An 18,866-nucleotide genomic window follows, 5' to 3' on the forward strand; every position below is an offset into this window, starting at 1 on the left:
GGTAAGTTTAATTAACTTTATTTAAAAATCAAAATGCTCAGCCCTCAAATCAATCGCTTGGAAAAGCAATGTTGCAGCTCTTCTGCATATCCTGAGATTGCAATTAACTGTAATCACACCCACTCTAGTGGGTTCCAGACCATTTATTATTATTTATATAGCGCCAACATCTTATGCAGCACTGTACAGAGAATATAGTCTTGCCAACTAACTTATCTGTATGGGATGTGGGAGGAAACCACAGTGCCCGAAGGAAACCTACACAGACACAGGGAGAACATACAAACTCCTTGCAGATGTTGACCTGGCTGGGATTTGAACCGGGGACCCAGTGCTGCAAGGCAAGAGTGCTAACCACTACGCCACCATGCTGCCCAAACAAAGTTTTTAATACATTGGCAAAGCATTTTTTGGAATCATCCCTGCCAGTCACAAAGTCAAACACCTAACTGAGAATAGTTGCACTGAGATGTCACATTTGAAGCTTTGACAGTCATCACATTTATTTCCAGACAACTTTCAAACAGTACATAAGCAATGTGTTGTTTTTAATTACTACTGCCTAATAATATAATAATTCAGGAAATATGTTTTCATTAGTAACTTTCTTATTTTCACTTCATATGAATGTGATGCTTCCATCGCAGTTACATGAAGCATGAAGTTAAATGCAACTCTGTGACTCTCTCCACAAGTAATGGCGCTGAACTGCTCTGCGCGGCATTATCCGAGTTTTCGAGTGAGGAAACCCAGATTCGAACAACAACACTACTAACAAACAGCCATACGGTAAGGTTGTAGAAGTGAGGAAGCAGAGAAGAGAAAAGGTGAAACGAATTCAGCTATACAGGAAAAAAAAGAAAGTTACTAATATAAACACATTTCCTAAATTTCACAATATTATTAGGTAGTAGTACCGGTAATTTAAAAAAAACGCATTGCATATGTAATGCTTGAAAATAGTCTGGAAATAAGTGTAAAATGAATTCTAAACTAGTTGACCTAAGCCCATTTAAAAAACGGGCTCTAGGTCTCTTCACACCGCCACCGCCGCTAGTCAGTGCGCACCCGCCCGTCGCGTGCGCACCCATCTGCCAGCCCGCCGCACGCACCAACCCACCGTGCATGCTCACCTGTCCGCTGCCCGCTGTCCGCGCGCACCCGTTACCCCTGATCGCTCGGCAGGCCCGCCCACCCTGCGTCCTGTCCCAACAGCTGTCAGTGCTTGACATGCGCAGTAGCGCAAAGCACTGACACAGGGACAGACGCAGGAACACTTGTATTTTATTATATAGGATGCAACATCTCAGTGCAACTGTTCTTAGGTGTAGGTGACTTTGCAACTGGCAAGGCAATAGTGCAGAAGGTGAAATGCTGTGATTAGCAACCAACCTCACAAATTATTCAACCCGGATTCAAACAACAACACTGACAGCTCCAGGCTGGAGATAAATCTCACTTGTTTTACCACATGCTCTAATCTTTGTGAATTGACATGTATTAAATTAATAAGGGTGAAAGAGCCCTTAGGGCCGGGGTACCCATTGAGTCGACTGCAATCTACTAGTGGATCCCAAACAACTATTGGGTAGATCGCGGTTGAACACACAAGTGAAGTGCGGCATGCTGAAATTGCAGTGCCGGCCAACAAGGGCAACATCCAATCAGTGTGGTGAATTTGTTCACAAAGCCCTGCGTGCCGAAACGTCTGTGCAGTACTGTGGCTATGACACAATAAAAATTGAGCTATAATTGCCTAAGAATCCAGGTAGAGACCCGATCATTTCTTCTACTGCTGTGTACTTTTGCAGCTTGTCTGGGTCCTGGTGCAGGCTGGTTGACTCCCTGGATACAACATTTCTGGAAGTAGTCAAGCGATTGGAAAATCATTTTCGATTTATTTAGGTATTTACCACACAAGTCAGTAATTTACCTCACTAGTCAGTAATTTTAGTTTTCCATGCGGTAACAGCCTTAGGGAATTGACATTTCACCAAATGTTCTGTAAAATTATCTGTTTTCTGCATAATGCATGCTTTAGGGCTCATTTCCACTATCACGAATTCGCATGCGTTTTTCGCATGCAAATTCGCATAGCAATACAAGTGAATGGGACTGGTTTTCTGTGCAGAAAAAATTCGCATGGCAGAGCCATCAGAATCCGCATGCCGCATACCGCTATGCGAATCGCATACAATGTATTTAATAGGAAATTCGCATGAGGTTTTGGTATGCGAATTTTTATGCGAATTCGCATAGAAACAATGGAAAAGCACACCAGCACTGCCATGGTTAAATTTGCATGCATCATCATCCATGCGAATTCGTGTGCGAATTCGCATGAAAATTCGCATGGACCCGCATGCGAATTTCGCATCCGCATGCGAATTTTTCCCCCGGCGATTCGCACCGCACAAGTGGAAATGCAGCCTCACTGCTTTACTAATGCTTAGTAAATTGAATCTTATGACTCCATCCAGCATCTCTCATCGTCATTATATAGGGGCAGAAATATTAGGAAATAACACCTTGTTTGATATAGGGCCTGTCACTAATTCACCTAAAATAAAGATGCTGAACATTAAATCGTGTGTAATCACTAGTTGTAATTTGATCCCTCCCCCGTGTCACATGACTGCCTATGGCAGATAAGCAGATAAGCCCATTTGAATGCACAGGATGTTAACAATATGTCTGCTTCCATGAATCAGGAAGCAAAAAAACTGTGCAGATTTATTTTAGGATTTGTATCAGCTGTAAAAAAGAAATGTTTTTTGTTTAAAGGTTATTATGCTGTTGTGTATCTTTTAGAGCAGAGAGGATGTTCTGAGTTCAGGTCCACTTTAAGACAGAGCTTGACATGATAGGCTCTGTGTTTTATACTGGAAGTATTCTTTAACCTTTTGCCAGCCATTTTTCCTTTAATTTGTTACATGCGCTGCAGCGACACATTCTTTTGTGCCTCCCCAGCACCTGCCAGTGTGCCTTCTGCAGCCTAATGCCGAGTGGCGCAGGGGGTGCTTGAGATTTACCTCATCTGGATGCAGGATTGGCTCTACTATTAGCCTGATATAACCGACTGCAGCCCTGCCCCAAGTTATTGAACACAAGATAACTCGTTCATAGCTGGTAATGGGTTAAGACACATGCATACCATTCCCAGTATTTACAGCATTACCTGTGCCAACAGAGCCGGGACAAGGTCCTCCAGCACCCAAGGCTGACAACAAAATGCGCCCCTCCATCCCCGCCACCCCAGTCATCACACACTGATTGCTGTTAGACTAAGATGTGCCCCCAACTGCCCTCAACACCTTAACCACTTGCCGACCGCGCACTCATGACGCGCGTCGGCAAAGTGGCAGCTGCAGGACCAGCGACGCAAATCTGCGTCGCCCGGCTGCAGGCTAGTTAATCAGGAAACAGCCGCTCGCGCGAGCGGCTGCTTCCTGTCAATTCACGACGGGGGGCTCCGTGAATAGCCTGCGGGCTGCCGAACGCAGCTCGCAGGCTAAATGTAAACACAAGCGGAAATAATCAGCTTTGTTTACATTTGTACAACGCTGCTAACAGTAGCAGCGTTGTACTAGATCAGCGATCTCCGGCCAATCAGCGGCCGGGGATCGCTGTCACATGACAGGCAGGAGCCTGTTAGAGGCTGCACAGGACAGATCCGTTCCTGTGCAGCCTCCGGTCTCTGGGGAAGGGAGGGAGGAGAGGGAGAGGGGGAATCCTGCGGTGGAGGGGGCTTTGAGGTGCCCCCGCCAGCCACACGCAGGCAGGAGCGATCAGACCCCCCCAGCATATCATCCCCCTAGTGGGGAAAAAAGGGGGGCGATCTGGTCTCTCTGCCTGGTGTTTGATCTGTGCTGGGGGCTGTAGAGCCCACCCAGCACAGATCAGCAAAATCAGCGCTGGTCCTTAAGGGGGGGTAAAGGCTGGGTCATCAAGTGGTTAATCTCTAGTTATCTGGCTTGCAGTCACTGCCATGTATCCCCTTTTCCTATTTATTTCTGCTTCAAACACAATAGGAGAATGATAGCTGAGTGAGTTGTGCTCCCCCTCCTACACTGTGCCCTGAGCCTGGAGCCTCTCTCGCCCTGTGTGCCAATACTGTTCTGAGGCTATGGTCACACTTGGCAAAAATCACAGACGTTTTCCACAACGTGAAAATGCCCGCAAAAACACACATAATGCTTCCCAATGCACAATCGCAGTGCACTGGGAGCATTGTGTGGTTTTCCACCAAGGAGAGAAAAAAAATGTTACTTTTTATGCTTTTTATCACACAAGGCATGTGATTCCCCTTTGCCGACAGTCAGCCAAGTGTTCTGATTCGGCCGCGGGAAAAGGCATTTGTTTTCCCGCAGCCATAAGTGTGACCCTACCCTGACAGTAAACTAGCTACAGTGCATGCTGATCCCTGTTATTCTCACTACTTTCAAAGGCCCCTCTTCCTGGCTGTAAGTTTTTAACTTTTCACTCCTTATTATCCCAGTGCAGATGTTACTGTCATTTTTGTAATGTAAATAACAGGAGTGACATGGCGGTATTTTAAGATAGAGATAAAATTAGTAATGCATTAAAGCGGACCCAAACCAAACTTTTTTTTTTTTGTTCAAAATATTTAGTTGCACCACTCTGACACATACAAAGATAAATAAACACTCCTTCAAGCCTATGAGCATTTCAGTGACTGCTTTTCACCCTCCTCTTTGCATAACTAGGGTTATACAGGTGGCAGCCATTAGCAATTCCTCCTTTGCTGGATACCATCTACTCCACCAGTTTGCCGGATTTTGAGCCCGTTCAGACTGCACGCGTTTCCAGCCGCGTTTTGGAAACGCGTGCGGGTGGCCAGACACGCACGACATCAGACCGTGCATAGAGTGCACTGTCTGATGTTCACACTGCATGCGTTCCGGACCTGTGCGGTCCAGGAACGCATGCTGCATGCAGATTTTGCAAAAATGCGCGGCTGTCCCATTCACCTTTCAGTGATGGTATCAGCCACGCAACGCATACCAACGCGGATGGCGTGCGTTTGTACGCGTTGCGTTCCACATGCGTGGCCGTCCGCGTTTTGTAATGTGAAACGGCCCTTTGTCCCGGCAATATGAAAGGAAGGGAGGGGTTTCTCCAATAAATGTAAAATATTTTATATTTGTCATCATGCAGCTGAAAAAAGGCTGCTATTTATTATTATAATTTAGAAAATAGATTTTATTCCTGAAATCTTGTATTTTTAATTTGGGTCCACTTTAACAGAGCTTCATGGAGCTATGCAGCTGCAAGAGAGATTTTGCTAAATGCCAGGATTGATTTGGAAATACGTTTAAAGTCAATTCAAAAACAAAATTAAAGCTTCCTAGAGTAACTTCAGTTCAGTGAATGGCGTGCGATTAGGAAACAAATGACCTTCCAAAACTCACAGCTCTGTGCAGGTGAGCGCACGTATATTGTAAACAACCTGGTTGATCACGGTTACAGTAACTAAGGGGAGGAGGAACAACTTGTCAGCCAGTGCCAGCAAGGAGTCCTGGTGGCCAGAGAGAACAGGCAGGGGAGTGATGCACATTTCAGAAAGCCAGGAAGACATTAAACAAAAAGTTAAGATCATCTATCACTCATGTGAATTAACAATTTCAATTCCTAATCTGGAGATAGAAAGACGTCCATTCAGGATCTGAAGACAGGGGTGAAAGATTACTGGAATACAGGGCACAGCGGAGTACAAGCTCTCAGCAAACATGCAGTGATGACGGCAGAGACATCAAACTAATATTAATGTGGCCTATGTAATATATTAATAGCATGGAAAGCCATTCTGTACTAATGGATGTGCGGCCGCAGTCCTCAGCAGAAGAGCAGAGCAGTGTGAAGCAATTACCTGAAAGTAGCCGGAAACCTGAAGCCATGAACTCTGTAGCAACCATCACCGACATTAAAGGGTAACTAGCTACCATAGATTTATTTACCAAAAAAACCCAACATTTTAATATACTTAAATTCTTTCACTTTAGTTTTCATCTGAAGGGCTCATATGAAACTGTTATTGTTTGATAAATATGTTTGAAGTGCAAGGATGCAGTTATTAGACTTGTTTCTCTTGAAATGATTACCATATTTACATTTGAATCAGGCATAAGTCCAAAGATGCTCATTAACAATCCAACTTCACGAATGATTGACTGTCTGACACGATCATTGCGACTGATCGGAGTTGATAGTTTGGGCCCACCAATAAAGGGGAACATTATAAGCTATCCGATCAGACTAAAGCCCGGTGCACACCAAAACCCGCTAGCAGATCCGCAAAATGCTAGCAGATTTTGAAACACATTTTGTTATTTTTCTGTAGCGTTTCAGCTAGCGTTTTGCGGTTTTGTCTAGCGGTTTTGGTGTAGTAGATTTCCTGTATTGTTACAGTAAAGCTGTTACTGAACAGCTACTGTAACAAAAACGCCTGCAAAACCGCTCTGAAGTGCCGTTTTTCAGAGCGGTTTGCGTTTTTCCTATACTTAACATTGAGGCAGAAACGCATCCACAATCCAAAAAATGCCTCACCCAGGCATTTTTCGTTTCTGCAAAACGCCTCCCGCTCTGGTGTGCACCACCCCATTGAGATACATTGACCAAGCGGATCCGCAGCCGCAAGCGGCTGCAGAAACGCTGAAAAAGCCGCTCGGTGTGCACCAGCCCTAAAATTGTTCGGATATTTGGATAGAAATTTGTCATGGATCGGCACTATAAACGGTAACCGATCTAATTGATCATATGGTCAATCTTTCAGGAGATTGTACCGATAATGGGCACCATTATGTCTTGTACTAGTGGCTAGGTAGTGTACTGGTTAAGGGCTCTGCCTCTGACACAGGAGACCTGGGTTCTAATCTTGGCTCTTCCTGTTCAGTAAGCCAGCACCTATTCAGTGAGGAGACCTTGGGCAAGACTCCCTAACACTGCTATTGCCTATAGAGCATGCCTTAGTGGCTGCAGCTCTGGCACTTTGAGTCTGTCGGGAGAAAAACACAATGTAAATGTTCTGGGTCTTTTGTCTACTATTGTCCCCAAACTTCTGCAACCAAATAGCCACAGTGTACTTTCTCGGCCGACCGCTATGGTATTCCTCCACAGCATCTCCTGTTGAGTGATCTATGGAGGGCCGCCATCCCAAAAATTATTTTTTTTAAGAAAATGCTGAATGTAAACATACAAAGAGTTTATGTTGCTGAACTGATCAGTTATGATTAGACTTGGTGAAAAGCTACTGTCTATACAGCTACCCCCATCCTCTGTAACGGACCCTACTAAGGAACAGCAGTTAGCCACATGGTAGTTTTTCAGCTGATAACTATGGTATTCCCCAACAGCATCTCCTGCTGGCATCTCCCTCCCTTCTTCATAGTACAGTACTTGCTGCACTAAGCATGCAGATCTGTGCCCTGACCACTGTACAGACTAAGCAAGTGTATATTCTCTGCCCTTAAGAAACATCCTTCTTTATCAAATCATCTCTTTATATTTCTAGTATTTAAGCAAGCTTTATTACATAGATATACCTGTGTTAAATTGTTATTTCACTGACCAAAACACTGAAGTGCTGCATGTCTCACAGTGAAACTTGCCTTGCATAACTATCAGCACTGAGTTGGGACTGATCGCTTTAAACTGAGCATCCCTATGGATGTGTAGGTTCCTGCCTCCCTGTGGAATTAATTTATTTTAGTAAACCGTGGAAGATATGGAGATGAGTGGAGATGCAGTATTTTTACATCCTGCTTTGTGCAGAACTAAGAAACAACTGTTTAGGGTCCCTAGGGTGCTCAGGGGTGTGGTCTATTGCCAAGTATGGCTCCATGGTAACCCTGGCCCTTGATAATAATCACTAGCAGATAATGTCAGGGATTAAGCCAGCGTCATTATTGTCTTGCTGCTTCTTGAAGAAATTTCCCAAACAAATCAATAACTCTTCATAACAAGCAATTGGTATTTATCTTTAAGGAATAAAGAGTGCAACCTCTATACTTCTCTCATGACAGTTGTCCCTTTTCAGAAACACATGCTGTCTGTACACAGCTATGAACAAAATGTTTTTACTGTTTGTGAATTTCTGTTTCAATTTATTCTGCAGACTAGTGCATTCACATGTCCCTGAGTTCTCCAGAAGACACCCAATCATCCCTAAACGCTACGTGATGCCCTGGAAACAAGACATGGTTAATAGAAAGCTCATTCTCAGGGTAAGCAAGTGAAGAACAATTCAAGACAGGGAGTCTGACAAATTGTTGTGGTTTGTAAATATAATTTAATTAATCTTTGCCACAAGAATCTTCCAACCGCTATGATTAGCAGCTCTTTTGCAACCAGATTCTTTTGTTCAAACTTGAACCTGTTTGTATTAACTTAAAAAGGGGTTGGCTTTCTTGGCTTAGGAAAACTAGAATGTAAAGCAAGCTTGTGAAATGTAGAAGAAAAATATAGACACTTACCTCAGTAGAGAAAAACACCTGGAGTCTGGACCCTCCAGAGGCCTTCCCTGTCCCCTCCTGCTCGCCGTTCCAGCGTGGGACCCCCCAAGAGCTCAGAGCCGCCACTTGAGCTTTGGCTCCACGCTAGTGTGCAGGCGCAAGCCATATGCAAAGTGTGGCCAAGCTCCATCAACAAGCCCTCATTGACGGGCTTCAGGGGGTCCCAGTGCTGAAATCGCGAGGAGGAGGGGGATGGGGCAAGCCTCTGTATTATCCAGATGCCTCCTACAACCTAGGTAAATACCCATTTGAGACACTTTTTTGCTACAGGTATATTTTAATGTGAAACTCTGGACATTGTTAAAATGAACAATACTTTACTCCTCAGGAAGGCTCCCGCTTGTGCCCCGGCCTTATTTATTTTACAGATATCTTTTTTTGGCACTGATGTAGGGGTACAGGACATCCAACATATTCCAAGAGGTCCACCACATCCTTAAAGTGAAATACTACTACATTTCTATACAGTATTAGTGACACACCATTGTGCCCTCTAATAATAAGTAGTCTGTTTTCTTTGCCCTGTATGATTACAGATTTCATGCGCCAGGCTTGGTGGACACCAGGCATCCATTCTGTTTCGTGGAGGTGGGGCACAAAAATCACTGATGTTGTGCATGCAGCATGTATCAGTGAGTTCTATACTTATAATGCATGCTTCTTCACCCAGGTACTCAAATTGGGTAGATGCAGGGTGGGGCCCATCTTCCACCAAGCCACACTTAGGCTCATGGGCACAGCGAGATGCAAAGGTTGGCACCTTGTACTCAATCCAATCAACTTCATTCAATGTAGACCAGGGAGTCCAACCAGAAACCACGACACCTTGGGGAAAGGTCCAAACAATAACAAAGATCAATCCATTAAATTTGATTCTCCTTTTGGAGGCACTGCATGGAATATGGACATAAGTGACATGTGGTGCTGCCTGTTCGAAAAGTTGGCTCTCCAGGAAGGAAGTGACCCCAGAGCTATGTTATTACAATGGGAATGTAGATGGAACAATGTACTAAACACATTAAAGAGAATCTGTACTGTCCGATTTGTACAATAAAAAACGTACCAATCGAGTCAGTGTGATCTCCTGGGTCCAGGAACCAGGAAACGTCACACTGCCATTACTTTGGTACTACATGTAATGCAATAAAGCAATCCTGCTGTTTTAATCCAGGTCCTAGGTCTTCCTTCTATTTCTTGAGCACAGCGAACAGACATTGACATCAGGGCACAACCCTATTTTAATGGTGGTAGAACTAGGTTTTACTTTAAGGCAACAGGTCCTATGGAAAGTTAAAGGGACTCCGAGCAGTGCTTGTGGGTATGCCTTTAAGCATATCCACAACTAATTAATTATATCCTCACACCTACCGGCATGATGTTTGTAATTATATCCCCCTGGGTTCCTTGTATTTCATTGCATTGCACTGAATGGAGCTGCCGACACTGGGGAAAGTGTCGTCCGGCATAATACAATGCTGAATAAGGAATCCAAGATGGCGGCTGCAATTTCGATCACGAAAATATCGAAAACTAAAAGGCGTAGGGTGGCGGTTTATATATCAATAGAAAGAGGAGAAAGAGAGCTTCAAAGTGGTATGCATCTTTCCATAGTTACTGCACTGCTCGGAGTCCCTTTAAAAAGAACCTAAACTGAGATGGAGATGGATTTTTCCTTTTAAAATAATACCAGTTGCCTGACTCTCCTGCTGATCCTGTGTTTCCAATGCTTTCAGCCACAGCCCCTGAACCAGCATGCAGATCAGGTGCTCTGACTGAAGTCAGACTGGATTAGCTGCATGCTTGTTTCAGGTGTTTGATTCAGCCACTACTTCAGCCAAAGCGATCAGGACTGCCAGGCAACTGGTATTGATTAAAAGGAAATATCCATATCCCTCTCAGTACAGGTTCTCTTTAAGGAGTGTGCTGAGGATACATACAAAGTTTCAATACACTTACTGTATCTGTACCTTGACTAGAGGAAGAGCTGATTCACATGAAAAGGAACATTTCACAGCTGTGAACACGCTGTAAAGTAGATGCAGAATTGAAGACAATGTAGAGCCTTCCTGGGGAGGTCTGTGTTCTTCTGCAGGTTTATCTTCTTAGTGCTCACCAATACACTTTGAAGCAAAGGTGTCAAACTCCAGGCCTTGAGGTCCATATCCATGCCAGTGTTTAGGATGGCCTGACAAATGGAGCAATGTGTTCCACATGATGAACCCCACCTTTCCTGATCCAGTTTCATCAATTGATTTGAGTTGTGCCAAAAATGTGTGAGGACCTTGGCCCTTAAGGAATGGAGTTTAACATTCCTGCTTTAAAGGATAGGTGTGCTTATGTCATCTATCCAAGTTGTTTCCCTTCAACCACTCATCACATCCCTAACGTTTCCAATTATCTGTCCACACTTACCTCTGCAGGACAGTAGCTGTAATGTAGTAGATTGCTTCAACTTTCAAATAATCACTAAAGGTGACTATTGTCTTCAGCACCATCTAGCAGCCAAAAGGAACAATGGAATAATTAAACAAACACAGAAAAAAAAAAAAAAAAAAAAAAAAAAAAAGGAGAAAGAATAAAATTATTTGGATGAATAATACGCCATGGAAAGAAAAGTGTGAACTATGCCTTTGCGTTGAGATCCACAGGTTGTGTTAATTAAAGTGCTAACAAGGAAAAGAATACAAAGTTGAGTGAACCAAGCCCCTAACTGAGAGAAGGTGTACTGTATCTTTAAGGAGTTGCGGTGCAGGGATAACACACTGCCTGCCATGAAAGGAGATGGTATGATACGAGAAAAACGGCTAAATAGACTACTAAGTGTATAGCTATAAGAGTGACAAAGAAGAGGCATGAATGCCCGAGAATATATAAGATTTTGTCTAATTGCTGTTTAAAACGAAGGACCAGAGTGGTGTTTGGAAGTGGAGGGGGAGGTTCCCAAAAACTGGCTCGGCCCTGCTCATGAATAAGAGGACTAGCGCTGACGCAAGACACAAGCCTCTAACACTTTGAGAAAGCCCCGGTGGGAGGGGCGAAACGCGTCAGTGGGAGGAGTCGGAATGGGAGTGAGCGCTCACGTGACCCCCGGACGCTGGACGAACAGACCCTGAGACGCGGCAAGCCGCCGTGCACGGCGTGGAGCGATCAAGTCGGTTGGCGGTGGGATAACTGGCATGAGCTCGCCTGACAGGCTGGAGCAGGCTAAGGAACGGACAGAGCCACATGACTTCTGATCGGGACAGCAGGGGAACACTGTCGGGCGGTCAAGTATAAGGAGCCGTGAGTCAAACTGTTACAGCCCTACGGGGTAGCTGAGCACCTTGAGGATCATAGACTGTATTTTGACACAGGGCTGGTTCACAGGTTGCCACGGGTAGGAATTCAAGGAAATACAAGGGGAGCATTATGCTTCAGTATTTAAGCCATATAGAGACAGACAACAGTATGGTGATCTGGACTATTACACACAGACCAGCAAGTGTGACTGCACACAGTCAGTTTGCCTAAAGGTGTCTACAGTAATCAAGAAGAAAGAAAGATCTGAGCTCAGTATTTTTGAAGTACGCTTGGCGGTACCTGCAGCTGCTTTTTGAGGCCTCTGTGGTGTGCGTCGGTGGTGGGTCCACAGACAATCAGACCATATTGGTGGCAGGGGCGATCTGCATAGACTCAGGTCGGGCGATCGCCTGCTGCAGTAACCTAATGGCGATTGGTGGAATTAATTGTGAAGGAGCGCTCCCTCCCATTCCTTGGTGTTTTTAAGTGTTTTTATTGAGGGAAACCGAGTCGCATATGACTGCATACAATTTTGTACCAATAAAGTTTTTTCATAAGCACAGGTAGGGCCACTGGTCTTATTTAACGCAACAGACTACCTGTACCTGCAGATGTGAATAGGTAGGAACATGGTTTGCTTTCTGAATATCAGTCATGACAACTGGGGAATTGCAGTTCTAAAAAAATTTTAAAGTGGGGATCAAGTTATCTTCATACCAACGTAATCATCTGTTTCAGAAGTACAGATTGCTTTAACTACTTCCGGACCGTGGTAATTGTAATCTAAGCCCTGTTTGTTGCTGCTTATTCCTGCTAGGGCGTAGACTTTAATTACTGTGCCGCGTGGACCCGCCACTCCCGTCGATCTCTCCCTCGCTGCAGGCCCCTCGCTCTGCTGTCGCTATGACGCCAGAGCTCTGTGAGCTGGTCAGGAGCTGATTTCATTGGCTCCTGACCTTACGATCACTGTGAGCCAATCACATTGGCTCACATTGATTGAGGGACATGCGGTGACGGATGAGCGACGTGACTGGCGAGAGCGGCGAATCGGTGCGGCGATTTGCCGCTAAGCCCCGTTTTTTTTAGTACCAGCAGTCTCTGCTCCTTAACGGGCCAGAGACTGCTGGTACGCAAGTGGTTTAATCAAACTGTAGGTAACATGAGTTCATGTCCAGAGCTCCCCATCAATCCCTGAAGTCACCCATCACAATGGAAGATCTGGGAGTGGGTGAGAGGGGCCAAGTCAGCTCTCACAGGTAAAAGTAAAATGTACGTATCACTTGGTCATACTGTATCTCTGGACTGAGTAATCATTTTGACATGCAATCATTTTGACAGACTCATCATTTGGTCTGTTAGAATGACCTTGTTTACAGTAGGCGGGTTTGTTTTAAACAAGCACTACAGAAATGCCCATTTGGGCTACTCATTTAAATTCATTCTGCTGAATTCTACTCAGTAAAAAAAATGTCGTCCACTATAGTAGGTGAATCTGAGTAGAAAGTTGTATGGTATAGTAAGTTACACTGCACACAAGGTTAAATAGTATAGTACAAACACTGCACATAAGGTTGTATAGTATGGTACTTTACACTAGATTCAAGGTTTTATAATATACACTGAATAAGATTAGTATCAGGGGCGTAGCAATAGGGGGTGCGAGGTTGCGATCTTGAGCCAGAGGGGCCCCTAAAGGCCCTCCCTCAACTGCAGTATTAGCTTTCTACTGGTCCTGTGCTCATAATAATCACTTCAATAGATGCTTTGAATAGCAGTAATCATTAACAAACTGCTCCCCATCCCCTTCTTGCACCTCTGACACTGTAGTTGTCATTGGCAGGTTTTGGTGCGCCATATCAATTGTTATGTATAGAGTGCTTAGGGGGGCAATGTAAAAATTGCATCGGGACCCACAGCTCCTTAGCTACACCACTGATTAGTATAGTAAGTTACACTACATTCAAGATTTTATAATATAAGTTACACTGCATACAAGGCTGTATAGTATAGTAATTTACACTGCATACAATTAGTATAGTAAGTTAGACTGCAAACAAGGTTTTATAATATAGTAAGTTACTCCTCATACAAGGCTGTATAGTATAGTAAATTATTCTGCATAAGGTTAGTATAATAAGTTACCCTGCATGCAAGGATTTATAATGTAGTAAGTTACTCCTCATACAAAGCTGTATAGTATAGTAATTTACACTGCATAAAATTAGTATAGTAAGTTAGACTGCAAACAAGGTTTTATAATATAGTAAGTTACTCCTCATACAAGGCTGTATAGTATAGTAAATTACTCTGCATAAGGTTAGTAATAAGTTACCCTGCATACAAGGTTTTATAATATAGTAAGTTACTCCTCATACAAGGCTGTATAGTATAGTAAATTACTCTGCATAAGGTTAGTAATAAGTTACCCTGCATACAAGGTTTTATAATATAGTAAGTTACTCCTCATACAAGGCTGTATAGTATAGTAAATTACTCTGCATAAGGTTAGTAATAAGTTACCCTGCATACAAGGTTTTATAATATAGTAATTTACTCCTCATACAAGGCTGTATAGTATAGTAAATTACTCTGCATAAGGTTAGTAATAAGTTACCCTGCATACAAGGTTTTATAATATAGTAAGTTACTCCTCATACAAGGCTGTATAGTATAGTAAATTACACTTCATAAGGTTAGTATAATAAGTTACCCTGCATACAAGGTTTTATAATATAGTAAGTTACTCCTCATACAAGGCTACATAGCATAGTAAATTACACTTCATAAGATTAGTATAATAAGTTACCCTGCATAAGGTTAGTATAGTAGGTTACAGTACATACAAGGTTGTATCAGGGGCGGGCATAGGCCTGTGCAAGGTTATATAGTCTACTACATTACACTGCATACAAGGGTGTATAGCAACTTACACTGGTTACAAATATTCCTTTCTGTACAAATAATCAGTGTGTATACATTTTGGCCGGGTAATGTATTTCTGAGGATACAATCCCATAACGGCTGTGTAAACATCATTTCCGACGTGTGATACACACTGCATGTAATTAGCTAATAAATGATGCATATTTTAAATAGGGCTTAGACATGCAATCACAAAGGCAGGCAGACATAGATTTCATCATGTGCTGTGTAGACAATAGCGCTGCTTAGAACAGAAACAAAGCCTGTCAGTAGCATGTGCTGCTTATTAACCATGTCCAGTGACAGCGCTGCTATCAGCTCTGCCGGCTGGGTAATTATTCTCCCATTTTCAGCCCCTCAGAATAGGCTCATTAAAGCTACATTTCAGCTGCATCAAAGGGGGTTCCCAACATAATCACCAGGCTATTTATCAGAAAGGAACAGTGGACACAAATGAGGAGGTTACAAAGAATGCTGAGATATTTGTCTGTCCTCAGATGACATTCTATAATTGTCACTTAAAATGACAGTTAATGGTCATTCTGGTGACAGTTTTAGAAACAATCAGCTGTTTAAGGGATCACAGTAAGGTGAAGTATTCTGCTAATATCAGTAGGTATACAAGTCAAGCAACAAAGCATAAGCACATGACTAGCAAACACCACTATGAGGAGGATGCTAAGCAAGGCCTCAATATACAATTCCATTGTGCCATTGTAGATCTCATCAGGAATCAGTTCTGGATAGCCCCTTATTCGGTGCTTTTTATCAAGCGTGGTAATCAGTTTTACCTAATACCAGTAACCAGTAGCGTAACAATAGCCCCCACAATCCCCAGGGGGGCTAAGGGGCCCGCTCCTGTGCTTACATGCAGAGCATCGGCAGCAGAGTGTGACACTTTCACCGGTTCTGGCAGCGGAACAGGTCTTTACTTCTCTCTTCAGTGTATGTATCCACGCGCCATGCAGCCTATTACCTTGCGGCTCCTGATGCTTGTCACCTGACATGCAGGGATGGGAGCCGCAAGGAGATAGGCTGCATGGTGGGGAACTGCACTGAAACAGCAGTAAGGACCTGTCCCACCGCCTGAAGCAGGTAAAGTGTCATGCTTTGCTGCCTCTGCTCTGCTATATCTGGGGGGAGGCTTCCTCATACTGCAATTTTTTTTTGGGGGGGGAGGCAGGGGAGAGGATGGAAGGTTTTGCGGGGGGGGGGGTGGGGGGTTACACCAGCAGGGTTTTGCTGGAGGGCCCATGAATAATATTTATGCTCCTGCCCAATACAGTATTGGTCTTCTTAAAAGCTTGCATATATTCATGGAAAGATGCAAGCCACAACATGTCTATGGAGGGTAGGGCATTTGTATGTCAATCAACTACTTTATATCTGCCATATTTCACTACACTGGGTATAACTTAAACTGGCATCATCTGTAATTATGCTATTTTTATTGCAATATTGTGCATACAGCAAACAGTATTGTCAGAGGACAGGATAGTTATGTGCTTCACCTTAGTCTGATCTCAGGCCTAGAGAAGGCAGTGGTGTTTCTCAATCATGTTTATATATTATTATTATTTTGTATTTATATAGCGCCGGCATCTTCCACATCGCTTTTACTGAGTATATATAGTCTAGTCACTAACTGTCCCTCAGAGGAGCTCACAATCTAATTCCTACCATACATATATGGCTCTTGTACTCTAGGGCCAATTTAGGGGGAAGATCTATTTTTAATTGTGGCGCTTCAATTTTGCTTTAAATGGTAGGCTTCAGGAAGAACTATGGGGTTGCTCTATCCCCACCGATTCTAGCAATACAATTTTAATTTATGTCCTCCTGCGCCTGAATACATTTTCTGTATACTTCAATCAATTATATGAAACATTTATTAAAATAATAAATACACAATAAGATATTTTCATCACGGTCTTCCAGGCTTATGATAGAGTCTGCTGACCTCACCACACATAATTGCAGCTTTCACACTGAACCATTCCTCTATGGTCTGATCCTCTGCACAAAAGCCAGCCCTCAAATGCCGCCTGTATATGAACAGATCATTGTTCCCACAGAGTGTGCTTCTATGGCAGCTCAGAAACTCTTTTCACCTGTTGTGGCAGCGTGACAAAAATAGTGTAAAGTTTGTTGCATGTATGTATATATATATATATATATATATATATATATATATATATATACTGTCAGCTTTAAAATATAGTAAAACATTTCCATAAAAATAGCACAAAAATCCACCAGATATCATATCAATATAGGTGACACTGTTCCAGTGGCTATTTGCATCCACAGTTCTTGCTTGCGTCTGTTATAGTTTTTTTAATCAATTACTCCGCGATGGTGCACTATTAATGCAGATACTTAGGACTCACGTATCCTCAGCAGGAGAGTGGGGGAGTCCAGACAGAGTTCTGTCCAGAGTAAAGTCCAGCAGTACGGCTCTACAAGCTCCTCGGTCCCGGCTGGTGACACCCCGGAGCTTGGAGCCGCTTGATAGTACAGATTGTAGTCCCGGCGAGACCAAGCACTTCCGGTTTCACTGGGACTACAATCTGTACTATCCGTGCAGATAGTGCCCTGGCTGGGGGGACCCAGCACTGCAGGATCGGTCCCCCCAGCCAGGGTCAGATCGCATCCCACCGCTACCGCTGGTTTCCACAGTGAAACCAGCATTATTGTTTTGAGTCTTGTGGGGTAATATTAGTGCAATTCTTTTAAGGGCATCTGCTTTCCTTGCTGAAGGGTCTCCATGTCCTGCTGTATTCTATTGCAAACTGCTTTTACTTTTTTTACATGTATTCCATCTGCCTAGACACGATTTATAATGACTTTGCTATGAATTGGAACTAGGGCTTATTTTTGAAGTAGGGCTTTGATCATCCTCAAAAATCCTGAAGAACCATGCTAGGGTTTATTTTCAGGAGAGTCTTGTATCTGCAGTCCTATCTCAGCTGAGTATCTTATGACTTGACTTGTCAGTCTTTGTTATTTCTCTGGGAATGACTAATCCCCTTTCCCTGTAGCATGCAGATCTAGCAGAGGTGCACAGAGGCCCCCAGGAGGAGAGCCTGTTTCTGGAGAATAGAGAAAGACGGTGTCATGGAGAAATGCGTCACCTGGTTTTGGAGAAGATGAAAATCTCATCACAAATGCCGACAACAGATTTACCACTGCACTCCCCCCTCTCCAGATACAACAGCTACATGATTAACCAGAGAAGCAGAATGCTGGGACCTCAGTAATAGTGACACAAGCACACACCGTGTTTCCACTGAGTACAACACTAAGCATGTCAACTTATGTAACTCTATGCAGTCTCTTTGTTCCATAGTCTGTCGTGATCACTATTTCCCATTGTGTGTGTGCTTCTGCGTCAATTTTATTATTTATGGAGTCAATAAAAACAATTTTATAACCCATATATTTTGTTACATTATTTTGTACAGAGACCCCAGTGAAAGTGAACCCAAGGAAAAAAAAAGTTACTTACCTAGTGTGGAGATATATTGAGGTGCTGATGATATTAAGGATAACAGGAACATATTTCCTTCATTTTTTGACTGTAACATATGGGATTGTCTGTTAGCCAGTCTTCCTGGAATTCCGTATAAAGTGTAAATTACCTATCATTGTCTGCTTCTAATGAGGAAACCCTTAATTAGACAGTTGCTGTGAAGCCTATACAGGTGGTCAGACCATGTTGTCTGAATAATGCCTCAGATGTGTATTGGGCTTGGGAGTAATTGGTCACCTGGCCAGAGTAAACTGAAGTCTGTCTAATGTAATTCTGTATGTAGATGTCCATTACCTCTGCCCCATTGTCCAGCAGGGGAAACTGTGTCTACTGCTAATTACCTGCCAATTGAGGAAGAATAGGCTGGTCGGCATGGCTTTTGAGTCTGGTGTCAGCCATTGGGACAAGGCAAGCCTGCTAGAGTCTTGGGGGCAGGGGGAAGCTGACACCTGAATGTTTGAAATGTATTTGACAGCCTACTGGAAATTATTGAAGAGGTGAAGTCCTTTTGATACCATTTTCTACCTGTGGAAATTGAATTATTGGTGGAGTTGAAAAGCCTCATTTAACAATCTCTTGATGTAAAGACATTGTAACCTGGG

At 43.4% G+C, this 18,866-nt stretch overlaps 1 protein-coding gene across 1 annotated transcript; it reads left to right on the forward strand.

Moving 5' to 3' along the window:
• The first annotated feature begins 5,503 nt into the window (after positions 1–5,503).
• Positions 5,504–18,169, forward strand: SPMIP10 (sperm microtubule inner protein 10). The gene is made up of 3 exons (XM_068246785.1): positions 5,504–5,951; positions 8,135–8,243; positions 17,774–18,169. Exons 1-3 carry the CDS (start codon positions 5,815–5,817, stop codon positions 17,990–17,992), a joined length of 465 nt encoding a protein of 154 aa, XP_068102886.1. The 5' UTR covers positions 5,504–5,814; the 3' UTR covers positions 17,993–18,169.
• Positions 18,170–18,866: the final 697 nt, after the last annotated feature.

This window comes from Hyperolius riggenbachi, chromosome 1 (assembly GCF_040937935.1).
Source record: "Hyperolius riggenbachi isolate aHypRig1 chromosome 1, aHypRig1.pri, whole genome shotgun sequence".
Classification (NCBI taxonomy): domain Eukaryota; kingdom Metazoa; phylum Chordata; class Amphibia; order Anura; family Hyperoliidae; genus Hyperolius; species Hyperolius riggenbachi.